Below are 19630 nucleotides of genomic sequence, written 5' to 3' on the forward strand. Positions count from 1 at the left end.
GGGGAAATGAGGGGGATATGAGGGGTCTGAGGGGGATCTGAGGGGGGGCTGAGGGGGCTGAGGGGGAAATGAGGGGGATATGAGGGGTCTGAGGGGGGGCTGAGGGGGCTGAGGGGGAAATGAGGGGGATATGAGGGGTCTGAGGGGGATCTGAGGGGGCTGAGGGGGAAATGAGGGGGGTCTGAGTGGGATCTGAGGGGGGTCTGAGGGATCTGAGGGGGATCTGAGGGGGGCCTGAGGGGGCTGAGGGGGAAATGAGGGGGGGCTGAGGGGCTGAGGGGGAAATGAGGGGGATCTGAGGGGTCTGAGGGGGATCTGAGGGGGGGGTCTGAGGGGGCTGAGGGAGAAATGAGGGGGATCTGAGGGGTCTGAGGGGGATCTGAGGGGGCTGAGGGGGAAATGAGGGGGCTGAGGAGATCTGAGGGGGATCTAAGGGGGCTCTGAGGGGGATGAGGGGGAAATGAGGGGGATCTGAGTGGGATCTGAGAGGGCTGAGGGGATCTGAGGGGGCTGAGGGGGCTCTGAGGCGGTTGAGGGGATATGAGGGGGCTCTGAGGGTCTCTGAGGGGGCTGAGGGGGATCTGAGGGGGCTAATCAGGGCCCAGGGGTCTGAGGGGGCTCTGAGGGGATCTGAGGGGGCTGAGGGGGATCTGAGGGGGCTGAGGAGGATCTGAGGGGGCTCTGAGGGGATCTGAGGGGGCTGAGGGGGATCTGAGGGGGCTCTGAGGGGATCTGAGGGGGCTGAGGGGGATCTGAGGGGGCTCTGAGGGGGGCTGAGGGGGGTCTGAGGGGTCTAAGGGAACTCTGACTAATCACCACCTTGTCAACTAAACCAGAGCACTGACTGCTGCATCCAGTCATTTCTTCAACATTTCCAGACAGTGACATCTCCACCTCCCCGGGCAGCCCCTTCCGGGAAGAAATTCTTCCTAAAGTCCAATCTGAGCCAGTATCTGAGGAGTAACATTGCATTGTAAATACTGTGGCTTTGCACAGTCTAAAAATTGCACCAATAAGAGGATTTATTCTGCTTCACTTTGGATTTCTTCTATTTGTAGCTTCTATAGCTAAACTAATTCAGAAGCAGCTGTAACTTAAATGAAAGTTTGAAACATGTGTCATAGAATGCAATTATTTCCCCCAAGACTCTTCTTTACTCAGTGTTTTCTTCTCCCTTCAGGCCAAATTAAAATACCTGCAGTGCTTTGCAACTCCCTGCCTTGTCCTTGCACAAAAACCAGTGAAAAAGACGAGGTCTGTATGTTTCATTTCAGATACACTAAAAGCTGTTTGTGTTTTCAAGTCTTTCAACAACTTGGACATAATGAAAGTGTTTATTTGTTTACCCTAAGTAGTCGTTAAGAGGTGGCAGTAACATTTTCAGTCCTGTTTCATCACTGCTTGGAAGAACTGTGACCTTTACAGGTGAAGGACTTGTTTTTGTTTGTCATGGATGTTTCCTCCTCCTGTCTCTAAACCTCTCTCCTCTCTTCAAAGTCCAGAGTTCACAACAGAGTTTAGTCTGGGGGGACAATAAAGATGCACACCCAACATCAGAGGGCAATAATTCCCTTGTTACAGCTCCTGGGAGGGCAAGGCAGGCGTGACACAGCAGAGGGTCTTCAGAGGAAGCTTTAAACAGGTGAGTTTCCTTGGAGTAAAATGGTTTCTGGACCTGGAGAGGAACTGACTCAGGTCTGCACCCCAGGATAAGCAAGGAAAATCAGCAACTAGTGAGAAATTACACAGGGCAGCTCTTACAGCAGAAATGCAGTGATAGACTTCTTCAGGCTTTTACAAACATCTGCCAAAAGCATTTCAGGTTGCATTCCTCCTTTTCCCTTCATTCTGTTTTGAAATGGAACAGGAATCCCAGGAGCTGGAGTCGCAGGTCCATGTCTGTCCAATCAGGGGCTGCTGCAGGGAGTGCATCTCACAGCCCCCCTCAGGCTGCTGCACTGAAGTGACTCTGCTTTTCCTCTCGGCTACAAAGAAGCCGAGTCAAAGACCACAGGAAACAACCACAGCAAGCCCTGTAGAACAGGCTGATAGGAAACCTCCTCTGAGCCTGTCAGAGCAAATTAATGAGGGAAGGTGCAGCCTCAGGGGGTCACAGTGACCCAACAGGGCCATGGCATCACTGGTGCAGCACTCAGGGGGTCACAGTGACCCAACAGGGCCATGGCATCACTGGTGCAGCACTCGGGGGGTCACAGTGATCCAGAGGGGGCATCACTGGTGCAGCACTCAGGGGGTCACAGTGACCCAGGATGCAGCACTCAGGGGGTCACAGTGACCCAGGGGGCATCACTGGTGCAGCACTCGGGGGGTCACAGTGACCAGGGGGGCATCACTGGTGCAGCACTCGGAGGATCACAGTGACCCAACAGGGCCATGGCATCACTGGTGCAGCACTCGGGGGGTCACAGTGACCCAGGGGGGGCATCACTGGTGCAGCACTTGGGGGGTCACAGTGACCCAGGGGGTCACAGTGACCCAGAGGGCATCACTGGTCCAGCACTCGGGGGGTCACAGTGACCCAGGGGGCATCACTGGTGCAGCACTCGGGGGGTCACAGTGATCCAGAGGGGGCATCACTGGTGCAGCACTCAGGGGGTCACAGTGACCCAGGATGCAGCACTCAGGGGGTCACAGTGACCCAGGGGGCATCACTGGTGCAGCACTCGGGGGGTCACAGTGACCAGGGGGGCATCACTGGTGCAGCACTCGGAGGATCACAGTGACCCAACAGGGCCATGGCATCACTGGTGCAGCACTCGGGGGGTCACAGTGACCCAGGGGGGGCATCACTGGTGCAGCACTCAGGGGGTCACAGTGACCAGGGGGGCATCACTGGTGCAGCACTCGGAGGATCACAGTGACCCAACAGGGCCATGGCATCACTGGTGCAGCACTCGGGGGGTCACAGTGACCCAGGGGGGGCATCACTGGTGCAGCACTCAGGACACTCACATAGACATAAACTTGTTTAGCCTTGTCAGAGCCCTTCACAATACACAGAAGCACACACAGCACTGTGTAGGATGTTGGCTTCTTTATTTTTTGAAGGTTTTTATGCTTTTTTACAGGTAATCCCATCGGTGCAGACGCTGGCAGTGCAGAGAGGCTGTAAACGCTCTCCAGCTGAGATCTTGAGAATGGAAAGGATTATCCTGGATAAGCTTCAGTGGGATCTTTACACAGCAACACCAGTGGATTTCTGTAACATTGTCAGCACTATGTTCTGCAATTTTTTTCTTTAAAGAAACAACTTATCAAAGAAGACTAGAAAACATAGATGCGCACACACACACACACACACACACACACGCACACACACACATCCTTCCCAAGATGCTTGGCAAACTACCTGCTCCTACCTATCTGCAAGTCTTTTAAAGAATATTACAGTAATTTTCTTTTTAAATTAATTTTTAAAATTTTCTACTATTTAAAACCTTTCCTTTTGCTCAAAAAAATGTACTCCCATCTTTAAAGGACAACTGAAATGGACATTAAAAAGATTCTTATAATGCACAACTATATGCCATTTTTATTTTTTTAAATACACGCTGCAAAAATATTTCTAACTATTTCCCTTCTATTAATACTGTACATAGAAAGCTGTCAGAGTTTTGCTACATTTCACACACAGGTTTTTTCTAAAACCATTTTCCTTTTCATCCCACTAATTATTCATTTATGCAATGAGACTACCCTGATCTGGCACTTGGTTCACATTGCAGTTACTAATCATTTGTTAGAAACAATTAAACTTTGTCTTCAAGAAACGATCATGTGCTAGTAAGGCAAAATTCATGTGATATGAACACATCCTGGATCCCTTTTTCAAGGTTATGTGCAAATATTAAGCCATTTTAGGCTGCTGATTGTGAAAACTGCCTTTCGTAGGTGCTTGTTTCCTCGGTGAATTCAGAGTGCACTTGGTATTTCTGGTTTTGCTGGATCTGGAGCTGCTGGCCTGAACTGAACCTCCTGGGCAGCAATCTGGGCAACGTAGAAACTTCAGAGATTGTTGGGAAACACAGACCTCGTACATTCATTAGCAGTTCAATGATTGGCAAGTACAGACACGAAACACAAAGTAAAAGGTGGGGGAAGCCTTCAGGTTTCCTGATAATGAGATGAGATTTGTATTTCTGGGTGATGACATATGAAAACATACAAACTTCACTGACCTCTGCTTTTCTTTATATATATATTTATATATATATCTGTACACTTTCTCTTCCCTCCAGTCCATGCCGTGGTGATGTCCAGCCGGCCCCGTGTCCTGCCCAGCCTCCCTCAGAGGAACCCTTCCCTCCACGTGGCACTCTTGACCAGGCAGCTGCAGCACTGGATGGCCTGCCACCAGCTCGTGCAGTTCAGGGGCTCCACGCTGGCCTTGGTGATCAGCACCTTGGAGCTGGACAGGCTGACTCCTGGCTGGGTTCCTATTACTGATCTGCTAAAAAAGCACAGGTAGGAAGCAAAATGGCCCTTGGTCACATATCCTGAGGGCAGGACATGATAAATTAACAAAGCCACGTGTATTTACAGCCAACATTGCACTTCAGCAGCTCCTGAAACTTGTGTCCATGTTCTGCCTTTGCTGCAGACCTTGGTGGTGACAACAAAAGGGAACAAAACTGCAGCTCATGTGTAGGACTGGGGAGAGAGACATCCCTCTGGCAGAGAAGGAAGGCTTCCAAATTCTTGGCCACAGACCCTGAGCCAGGAGAGATTCTCCCATGATGGGAGAGTCTAAGAGCACTTAGAAACCTGCCCAGTGTGCCCAGCCTTCCACTGAGCACTGCAAACACTTCTAAGGACAGTCACATTGCTCTTAAAATACAGTCAGTTTGACTTCTAATGGTTAAAGGTGAGCTCTGGGGTTTTTGTGGGACTAGTGGAGCACTGCAGGTCCCAGCAGAGGGAGCAGCCAAAACAACAGGGCAAATTGTCACTGTGCTTCTCAGAGCATAAAGACAGTGGGTATTATCTCTCTAATTTTTATGTCCTTCCTAAGCAGCATGTGCTACCCCTCACTTTCTGTCAATCCAGAAAGCAGGGGACAGGAGGGACTCAGTGACAATCCTTCAACTCAGAGATCCAGCTGGCAGCCACCTACAAACTGCAGGGAAAACCAAATGCTTTTGAGTTTATTTTTGAAATAGCCATGATGAAGTTTGACAGACTGAGCCTTTCATGCAGCTCTCACCATTGTCCTCTCATTAGAGCTGAGCTGGCTCACCCCGTGGGAGTGAGAGCAGGAGCTGCTGTCGAGGAACAGAACAGGGAGCCCCCACTGCTGCCTCTGGAAGAGCTCTTGGATGGAGCCAAGGATTTCAGGCAGCAGTGAGAAGCCTCAGTCAGACCTCCAGTTTTCCTTAAGGCCTTACCCTGGAACCCAGGGGCTGGGATCTGTGCTTCTTCCTGGTTAAGTCATTAAAGACCCCAACACAGTTCCTACGAAATGTAGGAAATCACTTCTTGCCCACCATCTCCATTGCCTTGGGCCCTCCCCAGCCATGTCCTGGTCAGGGTTCTGTAAGTTTATTCTGTCTTAGCAGACTGGACAATACAAAATGCCCTGAATTAATTCCACCACAACTTATTAACTGCTTACCTCCATAGCACAGCAGTTTAACAAAGGTCAGATTAAACCTCTCATGCACTTCTGAAAACCAGCCTCACACATTATTTTAAAATAATTGGGGGGGTTGATTTTGTTTTAAATAATAAGGCCAGCATTTTCAGGTGATTGTTGCCCTGGTTTGAAGGTACAATCCAGCCAGTACAGGATGGGTAACACTAAACCTGCAATCCTGCCACAGAATGGGAAGGGGTTTCAAATGGACTGACACAGGCTGAATACTGGGCAGGAGTCTCATGGAATGACATGGGATAAATAATTTGGGGACAGGGATGGGAGAGGAGCAAGGGACCTTCATGATGTGTAACAGCAGAACTCATCAGTGCAGGAGGAAAGTTTCTGGCCTTCCTCCCCTTCCTCACGGTCTTACCTTGTAGGAGAGGAATTCCTGAGCCCCCACCTCGAAGGGCTGATGTGCTGAGCAGCTGTTCACACTTTCTCAAGTGTTAAATCTGCCAGAGCTCTCTCTAAGAGCACAGAGAGGTCTCTGTGTGTGCACGACAAACTCACACTGCTCTTCAAACTGCCAAGAAACTGCCCAAGTGTTCCAGAAACTTCCAGTACTGGAGACTTAGTGCAAATGACACGTGTGCAGAGACATGCCCTGCACCAGGAGGGAGCTGCTCTTGCAACAGGACCGTTCTTGTAACAGCAAGGCATTTTGGACAGTGAGAGCTGCCTGATTCCCTTCTCTCTGGCAGCAGGGGGCAGAGGCTGCCAATGCCTTTCCCCTCCCTGCCTGGACAAGCAATGAGTGACAAGGTGAACATCCCCACAGAGGTGACAGCAGTGGCAGGAACAATCCTTTTGCCCAGCTGAGGTGCAATGACCATGACCCCTCTGTGCCTGCCTGTTTGCAGTGTGTGCACCAAACACTCCAGACCCAGGTTTATCCCACCTGCAGCTGAGCTCCCTGCTGTGGCTCCCATTTGCCACACCCCAGTTACTGCTGGGAACGTGCCCCATTCAGCGAGTGCTGGTGCAGGTTTGATGTGGTTGTGGCTGTTTCTGTGAGGATTGCTGTTCTGGGGAATGTTCAGTCCCAGGAAGAACTCCAGAGAATGTTTATAGAGTATTTTCAAAGAGCTCTTATGGTGCCCCATCCTGACCCAGTAGGTCCCATCCCTGTGGGGTCTCAGCCCAGCTCCCAAACCCAGACTCACTTCAGGCCAGATTTTCAGGTGCCTGAAGGTGCCACCACTTTGCAAACAAAGCTGCAACTGCACCTGAAATCCCCCATGGTGAGCACCCTGAGAAATATTTTCTGTGGCTGCTTTAAACCACCTACAGAAACAACAAGGCAATTGTGAGCCCCCCATCCATCACCACTGCCCCCATTCATGAACCCTCCCCGGGAAGGGACCCTGTCCCAGCTCACAGACACCCAGGAACCAGGACAGGGGAGGAGGGAGCTGCCCCTCTGCCAGCCAGGCTGGGTGTCACTGCTCACAGGGGGCTTGCGATGACCTAGAGAAGAGTTCATACACACATTTACATAAATAAAGAAACTCCTGTGGTCAGAGGATTGATCAAGAAACAAGAAAATTGCAGAGAGAAGAGTAATGCAATAGTTATACCTCATTTGTGAGGTTGTGTCTATACAGTTTGGAGGGTTTTTCCTGCTAATTGGCTTTAGTGCATTAAATTCAATTTGACCAGTACTTACAGTTCAGTTCTGTAGGAAGGCAGAAGAGTGCACTGAGATGGAATGATGCATTAACTCCTGGCTGGCCCCAGAGCTCCCCCTGCTCCTCCTCAGCAAGATGTGGAACTGGAGCCCCTCTGTGACCAAACTATGGTCACGACAAACAGAACTTAATCAAATCTGCTGAGCAATTTGGAAAAAGAACAAAAAGCTTTTATTCCCAATCCACCTATCCAGCTGGGAATCCAACCTGACAATAGCTCCAAAACGGATGAAAGCTTTGCCAAAGAAATTAGACTGGTTGGCCTCAAAAGAACACAGGCAAGTTTCAAACAGTCATCAAAGCAGCAGCAAAGGCTGTTTCATGGCTCAGCTCAGCTTCCCCCTGTTCTGTCCAGGGCAGCACAAGATGTGAAGACAGACAGAGCCCTCCTAAGCTCTGAATTCCTGGCCCCTCAGACACAGCTAGGGCAGAGCCTGGTGCCTCATCCCTGCCCACCATGGCATGGGATGAACAACATGGGGGGAACAGGTTTGCCAGGGGGCTTTGTCCCTACTGCCTGCACGTGGCAGGAGCCCCCAGACCTCCTCCATGTGCCCAGTGGGGTCATTTTCAGGCCACGTAGCTGTTACAGCTGAGATTTATTTCCAAGTTCTAATTTATGCCAAGGGCATCAGCCTCTCTGTCTTGGGAAACTCTTGAGGGTTACAGAGACACAAGTGCTCAGTGGGAGCCTTGGGGGGCTCCTGCCACACTCACCCACTCCCTGTTCGCAGCTGCCTCTCACCCCTCTGGTCTCACCATCCAGCAGGAGGCAGAGGCACAAGGTGAAGCTTCCCTCAAACCTGCCAAGGGCTGTATTTTGGCAGCAGGGAAAGGAGCAGCAGCAGCCTGGAGATGCAGAGAGAGGCTGGGGCAGCAGCTGCTCCAGCACAGGGGGGCACAGGGACATCACCCTTCAATCACAGATACACAGGACAACGGGGTAAGAAGGAGAAGTGGGGATCATGTGAGGGTTGTGAATTTGGACACAGCATCTTGTTGTTGCAGGGGCTATACCTGTACAAATCATGGTTTTAACAGATGTTTGTTAAACAAGTCAGTTTTGTTTTTATTAAACCCAGCTTTGGTACAAGTAGGTCATTCCTGAGATTCATTTACAAGGTTGTTTAAAACAAAGGTAAACTGGGGCCTCTCCCTGTTCCTGTGTGAAGTTACTGGGGCACAGACATCACACTTTGTTTTTCCCCCTTCCTTTTTTTTAAACAAGTATTTGTGTAAGGGGAAGTCAGTCTGTAACAAACACAGAACTCCCACCAGGAACACCGAGTCTCCAGCTTGAAACCATTTCCCCTCCATTAACATGTAACATTTAGTTGTCCTTTGAAAGGGTTCCCTCCTCACCCATCACATCCCAGTGGGATGAGTGGCCTGGACTGGCCAGGAGGGTTGCCCAGCCCCAGGCAGCAGATGGGAGGTGGGCAGGGAGCTCTGGGGAGGGGTTATGGGAGAGGCAGCACGTGCTGCCCTCAGAAAACTGAACAGATGAAGGTTGGGGGGTTTTGGTTACAGAACCTGTAAGTACAGAGAAGTTACTGCTGAAAGGTGAGTCCAGCTGAAAGATTAGGAATGTCAGACTAAGAATGTCAGGTTAGGGACATCAGGTTCTGCAGTTACACCCCAAAACCAGACCAAGCAGAGGACCCAAAGGACCCTGTTACTGTGGCAGCTCAAGCAGCAAAGCCAAAAGCTCCTCCACTCCTCCAGTTTTATCCCCTGTCTCTCTGGAGTCAATCTGTGTTAACTGCTTTGGAGGGGCTCACCCCAAAATTAGCACTCTGGGTTTAGTGCCAGCCATGCAGCAGCCTGAATTAGCAGTTTACCTTCTGGCAAGTACCTTGGACTTCACCTTTACCAAGAAACCTGATCAAGCAACTGTTCCCAATCAAAAGACACGGTGCATTTAGTGCTTGCTACATATTCTCTTCTGTGCAACATACTGCAAGCTTAAAGGTGAAAGCACCAATTGATTTCTTCTGCATGAGATGTTTTGGCCTTAATAAATCTTCTAATTAACATATCTTCCTGTAGTTATGGAGTACGCACTGGGAAGACTAAAAAAGCTACAGAAAGAACAAAAGAGAATATTGTATAAGTTTCAGTTATTTACATTAAGCAAAGAGCACCAAAGGTCAAAGTACCACTTTAACCCACACTGGGGCTGGGCACAGACATCTGAGTTTAACTTGGAGAAGCTCTCACAGCCGCCAACAGCTTGTCTGGAACTGGCAATCAGAGGATTGATTTAAACTTTTCATGAGGAAAGACTGATGCTGGAACACCTGGGAAGTTCCACGTGATGGAGACCAAGGATGGGAGAGGTGAGGAGCTGTCCCCAGCCTGGCCAGGACTGTGGGCACTGCCAGGCACACGCAGACACTGCCAGGCACACACACAGCTGGGGCACTGGCTTTGCACAGCCCTTGCCTCCTTACACCCCCCCCAGCTGCAGTTCTCCCCATGGAGCAGCTGAGCACAAGGAGACAAGGTGGAGTTTGGTTGTGCCCTGAGGGAAAGCACCAGCACATCACAGGGCCTGGCACTGGGCTGGGGCTCTGGAACTGCAGGACAAGGGCAGCACCCACCTCACTGCTGAGCTGCTGCTCCACCAAACCCACCTGGGTTTGTTCTGCCAGCTGGGGCTGCAGGAAAACCTCCCACCAGAAGTCACAGCACTGGTCTCAGTCCAACCCCAAATAAACCCCAGAGGGACCCAGCATTAACTGAATGTAACTTTGTGTGTAGCAATGGCCAGAAAAGACACCGAGAACAGGCAGAGCTGACTGAAGCTGTGCCCTTTTGTTGGCCTCAACACAAACATTTGATGTGCTCCTCCAGAAAAGGCACAGCTTTGGAAGCAGCACCAGGAAACCCTCCAGTTCTGCTCCCTGTTCATCCTGCCCTTACATCCCCCTTTGGGCACCAGCACAGCAGCTGAGCTGGGTCACCAGATCCCACAAAGCAGATGCACCAACAAGCCCCTCCTGCCCAAACAGGGATGCCCTTTGCATTAATATCTTAGAATTTCTCCCCACATTACAGATGAGGTGCATTTCTGCATGCTCTATGATTAGCTAGTTGTTATTAATTAGCCAGTTATATTTTTGAATGTTCCCAGTAGTCACAGACAGCCTGTGCCTGGTAAGCTTGCAATCACAACACATTATTGTTTTGACAGATGATACAGACAATGACCAGATAGCACAGCAAGAGCACCACGAAATAAACGACACCACAAAAACTCAAAATACGTGTGAGATTTAATAAAAGAAAAAAGTACAAAGTGAGTGGAAAGAAATGAAAGTAAAAAAACCAAACAAACCACAAACCCAAACACGCTGGGAATGACAAAGCAAAGGGATGCAGCACGTCCCAGAGGGTTGTGTCCCCCAGGAAGGTCCCCAAGGGCCTCCCCTGCTCCAAACCAGCCACCCCATCTCCACCTGGGGCACCCACCACAGCCAGAGACCCACAAAACACAATTTAAATTAGAAAGCAGACAACATACAGGATGGTAAATGTTTAAATGATAAAAAATTGAGAGTTTTTGCCATTAACACCAGTCGTGTACAGATAAATGTATAGCACAGCAGAAGGATGTGTCACTGAATAGTTTCAGTCACTTCCGAAGGGGTTTTCTTTCACTCCTTCCAGTCTACAAGACCTAAGTCTTCAGACTGGATGGGATTGGCATCACCAGGCATTTGTAACTTGTTAAATAAAAATAAGATACAGAACTACCCTATATACCACAATGCTTAAATCTTGTCTCAGCCAAATGGAAAAAAAACAAGTACTGGGAAAAAAATGACAGTCTCATTGGAGAGATTGTGACGTTGAACAAGCAACTACAAGGACAAGGGATGTCCACCACAACATAAAGTCAAATAATATAATAATCATCATCATTAAAATATTGTTACATACATTCTGAATGTCTTCTTCAGAAAAAGCTGTAAATATCTCCACAATGCCCATGGATTGGAAGGTTTTTACTCTTTGTTATCATCATTTTTCTCAACTACCTGTTATTCTGGGAAAAAAGAACTGATCTCTGATGAGCCAGGGCAGAGAGAAACCATTTGCATAGATCTTGCTGGCAGCAGCACGAGATCAGGAGAGAACTATTGACTGGGAACACACTGGGGGGGCAGCTGTACCACCAGTACCACCACTGGTGCCCACCAGTACCACCAGTCTCTGCTCTGTGCCACCATTGGCCTTGAGAAGCAAACACTGAACCAAATAGGCAATTAGTGCACCAGAGTTTCTCTCATTAGGAAAAATCAATAACAAATAATTTGCTACATGATTGGACTGTAGTCAGAGGTGAGCTGGAATTGTCTTCCTGCACGAAACAGAGGGTTGGGTTCCTTGTGTGTGTTTGAGATAACCACACTAATCCTCCCCACATGTGACAGTTGCTCTTTAAAATACACCTAACCTGGAGGCACAGCCTTAAAAGTTAAATGTTCAGCTTTCAGCAGACTCCCAACAAGTGCAGAATTTTTACTCTTTGAACAACAGCTTGTTCTAAAAGGTACCAGTGAGATCTTTGTGAGGTTCTTTCCTACAAGCATCAAGTAACTGACACGACTGTCAGTGTGTCCACAAAAAGGCCAAGAGGGAAACAGTTTAACACCTGAGCATGTATTTAGAGAGGGGAAAAAAGAGCTGCTTTAATGGGATATGCAGGTTAAAGAACCTCAGATCCAGCCAAATGCTGCCCCCCAGCACCCAGGGACAGCCCAGCCCCTGCACCTCCCTCTGCAGCATGTCAGGAGCCTGCTGAGAGCTTAAAGACAAATCTGCAATAAAAACATCAGAAAAATCCTGTAACAGTAAAGAAAAACACACACTCACAACTAACACTTAGCCAGCCAGTGTTTTCATAAACTCTAAAGACACGATGTGAGGGTTAATATAAAATATTTCTTTTTGTTTAGCCTCGGATCTGATGGATGGATGGAATTGGGTCCAACTGTTTTTCCATGACAACATAACTCTCTGTTCAGTTATTGTCCTGACTGGTCACAAAATGGTCTGAGTGGAAAAAATTAATATTGATCCTAATTATTGCTCTAAGCTCAGTTGCCCAGGAAACAAGGCTGTGATTTCTAGGCATGAGGAGTGTCAAAGGAAGCACCTTCTAAGAGGACCAGAGCCTGTCAGCATCAACACAGTGCTCAGGGGCAGGGGATTCTCCCTACAGGCACATGGTAAGCTTAAGGTTAAAGAGTAAAAGTTCAGCTGATGGCTTAAATAGCTTCCACAACAGTAAATACATTGGTAAGTGACAACTGGAAAGTCACACTAATCCTGCAGTTCCACATTATACAACAAACTCTCATCAAAAATCTTTTTCTATAAATTTTCTAATTTAGCAGTAAAGAAAATTCAAAACATTGTCCCACAAATTTTATTAACCATTCTCTCTCTCTCCTTATATATATATATATATATCTATAATAAATGATGTAGAAACTGTTTAGAGTAATTCAGGATTAAATACAGAATTACTGGGACGAGGGTTACTCTGACTAAGAATCCCAGGGCAGAAAGCCTCAGCTTTGGGGTTTTCTACCCGTTTTAAAAACTTATTTGAGAATTTTGTTAGAAAAATAAATGTCTCAGCATTTCTCATACCACTCCTCTCACTGTGCATGCACAGGGGAAGGTCAATGAGCCTCGAGCAGTCACCTTAGCCAATTAACAAAAACATAAATGTAGGAAGCAATTATTTAGCTGGTGGGTAAGATGAGCTCAGACAAACAGTTATGGGCAGGTCACACCAGGGTGCTCAGTCACTGGGTTCAGAACAAAACGTCTTGCTTGAGGGATTAGTTGGCTTTGTTTAACCAAATGTGCATGTCAGGTCACTTCCTGCCAACCTCCTGCTAACTGTGCACAGATAACAGCAGGTCTTTACTGCAACCACCGGAGATGCTCAGTTTCTCTCCCTTTGGTCCACTCACACAGTTATGAGAAGGGTCACGGGGTGGGACACTCAAGCAACTTAACACATGAAAGCACCAAGTCCACTCTTGGCCTGAAAGTCTGTGTGTGATTAACTGAAAGAAACAAAACATAAAAAAGCATGAATTAAAGTTATGAAAATTAAACAAAAGCAAAGTGTAGTGAAATATGTTAAAATCAAGAGAGGAGGAGGAGGAGGAGGAGGAGGAGGAGGACAAATGTTGCTGGGGCAGCTGAAGGCGTCGGGTGGGAGCAGCCCCACAAACACTCTTCTTCCCCAACACCTGCAATCCTTCCATCATCAGAGCTGCCAAACCCATTGCCCTGAGCCAGGAGATGGCAAAGGGTTCAACCAGCTCTCCTGAATGAAGAAGCAAGAAAACACATCCCTTCTGCAGCTCACAGTTCCTGCAAGGTCCTCATGCCTCACCCACAAACCCTGGACACTCCTCCACTCCCATCCCATCCCTGGGGAGCATGAGGGCTCTCCTGGCAGTGATGCCCCCCAAGGACCCCCTCAGGGTCCCACTCCCCTCACGCTGCCCTGGGTCAGCACCTTTTGCTGGCCAAAGCCGTGGCACAGTCCCAACCAGGGGCTGAGGGAAAGCACAGCCAGGCACCAGCTCCCAAAAACACTCTGAACCAGCTCCCAGGGATGCAAAGGAACCCACCCCAGAGCCATCCTGGCCATGGTTCTCCTTGTCCAGCCCTGCTCTGGAGCTGCAGAGCCCCCACCGTGGGTACCCCTCAGACCTGGGCACACCACTGGGCTGCTCCCCTGGCCCTGCTCCTGACCATGGCTGGTTTATGATGCCCACCCAGAAGAGGAAGGGTCCAGGCTCCCACCTGCAGGTGGGCTAAGCCCAGCCAAGCCCAGCACACCCATTTCTGTGGCACCAGGAGCAGCCAAGGGGGAGCTGCACCCCCTGCACAGGCACAGCTGGGGCTCAGGGTGCTCCCCCTGCCCAGAGCAGTGCCCAGCTGCCCCAGGGCTCAGCCCCCCACTCACATGGCATTAAACCCTGTTTTCAGCAAACTCTCCTACAAACCATTTGGACTCTGTGTGAGTTGGGCCATGCCCAGAGCACGTGGAAAGGTCTGCAGAACAGAGAGATGTGCTTTTAACACCAACACATTTACACTCCAAGGAACGACTTCAATAATCTCCCCTGTTATCTAACACAGGAAGAAACAAATTGCCGGGATGTCAGTACACAGAAGGAGCTCCTCTGGTGCTGCAGTTGACAGCAGGGAAATGACAGAGCACAAGATCTCCTCGCAACGTGAAGCCAAAGGCTGTGCTCTCAGGCACAAACTGGGGTGTTACTACTCTCTGTGGTCCTTTTTTCTTGCCATCATTAAGAGGCTTAGAAAGCCTTGCCACCAGTCTGTTCTGGGGTTGACAGAATGCAGTTCAGACACTTGAGATCCTTCAGGCAAAGGGAAGAAACAAAAGCTGCTGGAATGGCAGAATTACCAGCTTGCATGAGGGTGCATCTCATTTTGCTCCCTGGCCACAGTTCCTCAGAGACTGCCTGGAATGGAACCAGGATCACCTCCTACCACCTTTTCTTTTTCAATCTGTTTGTCCCACTCCTGCTCTATCATTACACACCCAGGTGCTTGAACAGCATTATTGCCATGTCCTCACTCCTCCTGGCTTCAGCAATGCCAATTAACTTGGAGCAAGCTAAGATAAGAATCCTGCCTTTAGGGGAAAAAATTTTCTTGTAATCAGAACTGTCTTGGGGCCTCGTTTCACATGGAGCCCTAATGAACTTCCTAAGCATCTTCACTCTAAGCTGCTGTTTCCTTCTTTACAGCTCTGCCTCTAAAAATAAAGCAAGTGCACAGTCAGAAGAGAGCCCAAGCCCAGAGACTGCAGCCAGGCAGTGCCTGGTGGGGGCCTGCAGCCAGGAGACCCTGGGGCTCTGCCAGGGCTGTTCCCACTCCTCTCTGCTGGGGAGGAGATGCAGATTATTTCCAGTCACCTTCCCCCCTGTCTCCAGGAGCAGACAGCTCCCAGGACCCCTGAGCTGGCTGTCCCAGAGACCCAGGGGACCACCAGCCTTCAGAGAACAGCCCCACACTGCAAGCTCCTCCCACCTTCTCCTGGGCAGTGCCCAGACATAGGGGGCCCCATCTCTCCTCTGCTTTAAGCAAAGACTCAGAAGGATGGGAATTAGGATTCCAAACCCCCCTTCTGTGTGTGCTGCCCAAGCAATGGACCAAACATTAAAGCAGCTGAGCAGACCTCCAGCTTCCCAGTGGCAGAGGAGGAAGACCCCAGTTCAGACACTTACTTTTTCTTGTCTTTGTCCTTCTTCAGAGCCTGCTGTGAGGTAGCCTGCAGGGACTGGGACTGCAAGGTTTCCACTGCGACTTTCCTCCTGTTGAAGGCATTCATCTCCTCCTCCAGCTCCCTCCTCTTCTCCTCCACCTTCCTTTTCTCTTCCTGGTGTATCCTTTTTAAGTGCTCAAATTTCTCATGCAGCTGGTAGGAGACAGATCCCTCAGCATCATATCCAGCAGGACATTGGCCTGTGCTGCCCCAGGAGCCCCTCACACCTCCCACCCCACAGGGTGCTGGGCACCCAGTGCCCACCAAAAGCAGGGAGGACACAAATCCAGCTCTGCCTGACACCCCAGAGCAAACCAGGAGGAAGTGTGAGCCCTGGACATGTGCCCAGAGGATCTCTGCTCAGCCTGCAGCCCTGCATGGGGTTGGGGACATTGTGGCTTCCTTTGTTCCTCACTGGTTCTGAGGATGGCCAGGCCCAGCTGCCCAGGGAGCTTTGCTGTCCAGGGAGCCCCAGGAGCAAATCTGCCTGACATGGGTGCTCCCCTAAACACTCTGCCATTGCCTTTCTCTGCCCAGACAGCAGCCACACGTGGTTCCTACACATGGCACAGGGGAGGGAAGGCTGCATTCTGAGGCACCTAACCCAGTGATACACACGTGTGTTCGTGCCTTGGCTGGTGAGTTCTGCTCCACAGCTGCCTGTGCTGCCAGGATTCACACTGCCCAGACCCACATTCCCTCTGGGCTGTGCTTTGGGCTCCTCACAGGTTTTTGGCACACCCACCTCTCTCTCCTTCTCCTTCAGCTCTGCCTCTGTCTCCTTGACTTTGTTAACAAACATTTGTCTCATTTCTTCCTCTTTCCTCTGGAGCTCGCCCAAAAACTCTTTCCTTTTGGTCTCGTACGTTTCTTGGAGGCTGAGGAAGAAAGTAAATGAGATCCAGACTCTTGGACACCGATGAGTTAGGGATGGGGAAATGCATGCCTGTCTGTGTTGCTTAAAGACAAACAGGCAGGGAAGGGAACATCCAAGTCAGCTGCAAAGTTCAAACCCAGGCCTACTATTTTCCAGCCCAGCACTGTGGATACCACCTACAGAGCAACCATTTTTGGGGCTGTCAGTCCCAAACTATGGCTGTGAATTGCTGCTGGCTGGGCAGGCTGCTCACCTGAAGGGCTGGCTGTCTGGATCTGTGTCCTTGAAGCCCATCTCCTCCAGCTTGCACCTCCTGTACAGCTCGTAGTGGCGGGTGTGGGTCTGCTCCCGCAGGTCCTCCATGTTCACCCGGATCAGCATCTCCCGCAGCTTCACAAAGTCACAGTGACTTTCATTCTCCACTGAGGGAGGGGAGGGACAGGTCAGCAAACTGCAGACATGGTGGGGAGCACAGAGGCACATACAGACTGACTCCAGACCCTCCCAGCCCAAGGAACTCTGCCTGCCCCCTGCCCATGGCACACACAGCCCCTTGGCTGCAGGGACCCCCACTGACCCTCCCACCTGCTGCAGGAATGGGAATTCAAAGGGAGGACTGGCCAACCCAGCACAGGCTGCACAGGACAGATCTGCACCGTTCAGCCACCAGAGGTGCTGGCAGGGCCAGTGTGAGCAGGGGCACCCCGGGAGGTTTGGGGTACCCACTCTCAGCCCCTCACCTTGCACCACTCCCCACGGGTACTGCCGAGCCCGCACCAGCTTGTTCCCAACCTTCACCTCCTCCGTGCTCCCGATCACAGCAAAGGGCAGATGAGCCTGAAACAGAGCCAAGGGCAGGGACTCAGAGCATGGGGGAACCCTTGGAGATCAGCCTGACCTCACCCCCTCACCCAGGCACAGGGTCTGCTTCCCAGAGTCCTCCCCCTGAACCTCACGATCTCTGATACTCGGAGAATCTCCGCTCTGAACTGGGATGTTACAGAGGAGGGCAGAGCCACAGCACAGCTCCCCACAGTGCTGGCTGGGCTGAGCCAGCTGGGGACACACTGTGGGAACACTGTGGGCATCCCTGCCCTCCCCTGCCCGTTTGCCAGGCTGCTCTTGCACGTGCCAGGAGCGGGGCACTCCCTGCCTTGCCTCAAGCACAACCAAGGGCATCCCAAACAGGCCTTGGCACAGCTCGGAGTGTGGGCACTGCCAGGGACATGTGCAGGATACAACGTGTGCTCACTGCTCTCCAAGTCTGCAAAGCACCAGGCACAGCAGGAAACGGGGCCCCCTCCATGGACTGCAGGGAAGGAGCTCTGGAGTGGGCACCAGGGGAGGGCAAGGCTGCCAAAACCCTTCCCACTGAAGGGGAGATGGATCCAGCAGAGTGGAACTGCTGCAGAAGGGGCCAGAAATATTTCCACTGGGGGAAGGAAGGAGAAAAAGAAAAGCCAAGCAAGCATGACTCCTGTTTTTCTCTCCAGTGCATACAGCTTGCAATTATTATAAAAGAGTGAATCCTCCACATTTTTCATAATTCAGAGAAAAAGAACTATTACAGTGAAAATACATATCTAGTTGACCCAGAAATCAACTGGTGACTGAATTTAAAAAAAAGAAAAAGAAAAGGGAGGGTGGGAAGGTGAAAATAAAAATGAAGCATTTAATAAGAAACAGCTATGCAGGAAAAAGTTTATTTTGACAAAAAAGATACTTTTGATTTATAAAATTAACATGGAAACATTTCAGCTGTTTCTACTGCAATAGCTGCACTCTAATTTGGGAGACAGGAAGCTTGAAAGTGTTCTGCACATGCTTCAGCCAGCTCTGAATCTGATCCTTGAATTTCAAGAAAGACAAAATAGAAACCAACAATTTTTCCTCTTTACTTTAATTGGATTTTCTCTGCTCAGCCTCCTTAAGTCAGAAGGCCAATACAAATCTCAACTGTCACATTTTTACTCAAAACTTCTCCTTCCTCAAATGTAAAGTAGCCTAAGAGCAGACAGAAAGCATTTTCCAAAAATTCAATAAAACAGATTTTAGAGCTGAGTTTCTCCAGAGAGGCCCCAGATTAAACACGAGCCACATTTGAATTAATTCTGTGTGCAACAGCCTTCTGTCAGACCCACAGCTTGGCTTTCCCACAGTTCAGTGTCGGGACATTCCCAGTGAAACTTGCCTTTCAGATGCATTTTTGGGCAGCAGTTGCAGCTGTCCCAGCTCTTGGCTGGCCAGTGTTACTCACGTTCATCACAGAGTTGATCTCAGCCACCGCCTCGTCGTCCGTGGGGAACTGGTAGATCTGCACCCCGTTGCTGACCAGCTCGCTCATGATCTTGATCTTGAACTTGTGCAACTCGCTCTTGGAGATGGTGTCTGCTTTGGCAATGATGGGGATGATGTTCACCTGCAGCAGCAGCAGGGAAGGAAGGACAAACCCCCGGGTCAGCAGCGGCTGGGGGTGCCCCAGGTCCTGCTTCACCCTCCCACAGCTCTGCCGTTGGCACAGCAGCTGCAGCCCAGCCCAGCTGAACACTAGAGGGAACAGTTTTCCAGCACTCCTTCGGCTACAAGACTTCAGATAAACCAAACACTAAGTACACAAGGAGCAGATCAAAGCCCCTGCTCTGGCAGATGTATTTTGTTGCACACGTCAGGGAGGCAGAGACTCACATCCTGCTGTCACCCACCCCCTCTGGCTGTGCTGACAGGCCCTTTTGCACGACACAAAGCATGAAACGCTCACTGAGCTGGGGAAACCTTCCTGTGCTGAAGCAGGGGCTCCTCAAGACACCCTGACAGCAGCTGTGGATCCTCTCCAAGGGCTCCCTGAGCCCCTTGGGGGGGTCACAACCTGGGGATGCCATGAGGGTTACACGGGCACCCAGCAGAGGTGCAGGGGGCCCCAGAGCACACAGATTTGCCTTCCTGCTGTTCTTGCTCAGCTTTGGCTTCACATCAGCCAGCAGTGCCCACACCCCACACAGCTCCATCAGCCCAGGCTCCACAGCCACCCACAGGCTGCAGGTGGGGAGGGGCCCCTGTGCCCAGTACCCCCC

General features: G+C 50.3%; 1 protein-coding gene across 2 annotated transcripts in view; it reads right to left on the bottom strand.

The window, feature by feature from the left end:
- Nucleotides 1-8419: 8419 nt before the first annotated feature.
- Nucleotides 8420-19630, bottom strand: part of SEPTIN8 (septin 8) — a 34558-nt gene continuing 23347 nt past the window's right edge. The window contains exons 5-10 of one of the 2 annotated variants that reach the window (XM_071570646.1): nucleotides 18817-18978; nucleotides 17300-17396; nucleotides 16813-16981; nucleotides 16428-16560; nucleotides 15645-15835; nucleotides 8420-9428 (exon numbers count right to left, since the gene is read on the bottom strand). In XM_071570646.1, coding sequence (XP_071426747.1) covers nucleotides 9374-9428; nucleotides 15645-15835; nucleotides 16428-16560; nucleotides 16813-16981; nucleotides 17300-17396; nucleotides 18817-18978 — 807 coding nt within the window. In that variant the 3' untranslated portion in view covers nucleotides 8420-9373. Of the gene's footprint in view, nucleotides 9429-10607; nucleotides 13437-15644; nucleotides 15836-16427; nucleotides 16561-16812; nucleotides 16982-17299; nucleotides 17397-18816; nucleotides 18979-19630 lie in introns of those variants that run through there. The other variant, XM_071570647.1, reaches the window with a different exon arrangement.

Source organism: Pithys albifrons, chromosome 15 (assembly GCF_047495875.1).
Source record: "Pithys albifrons albifrons isolate INPA30051 chromosome 15, PitAlb_v1, whole genome shotgun sequence".
In the NCBI taxonomy this organism is placed as follows: Eukaryota; Metazoa; Chordata; class Aves; order Passeriformes; family Thamnophilidae; genus Pithys; species Pithys albifrons.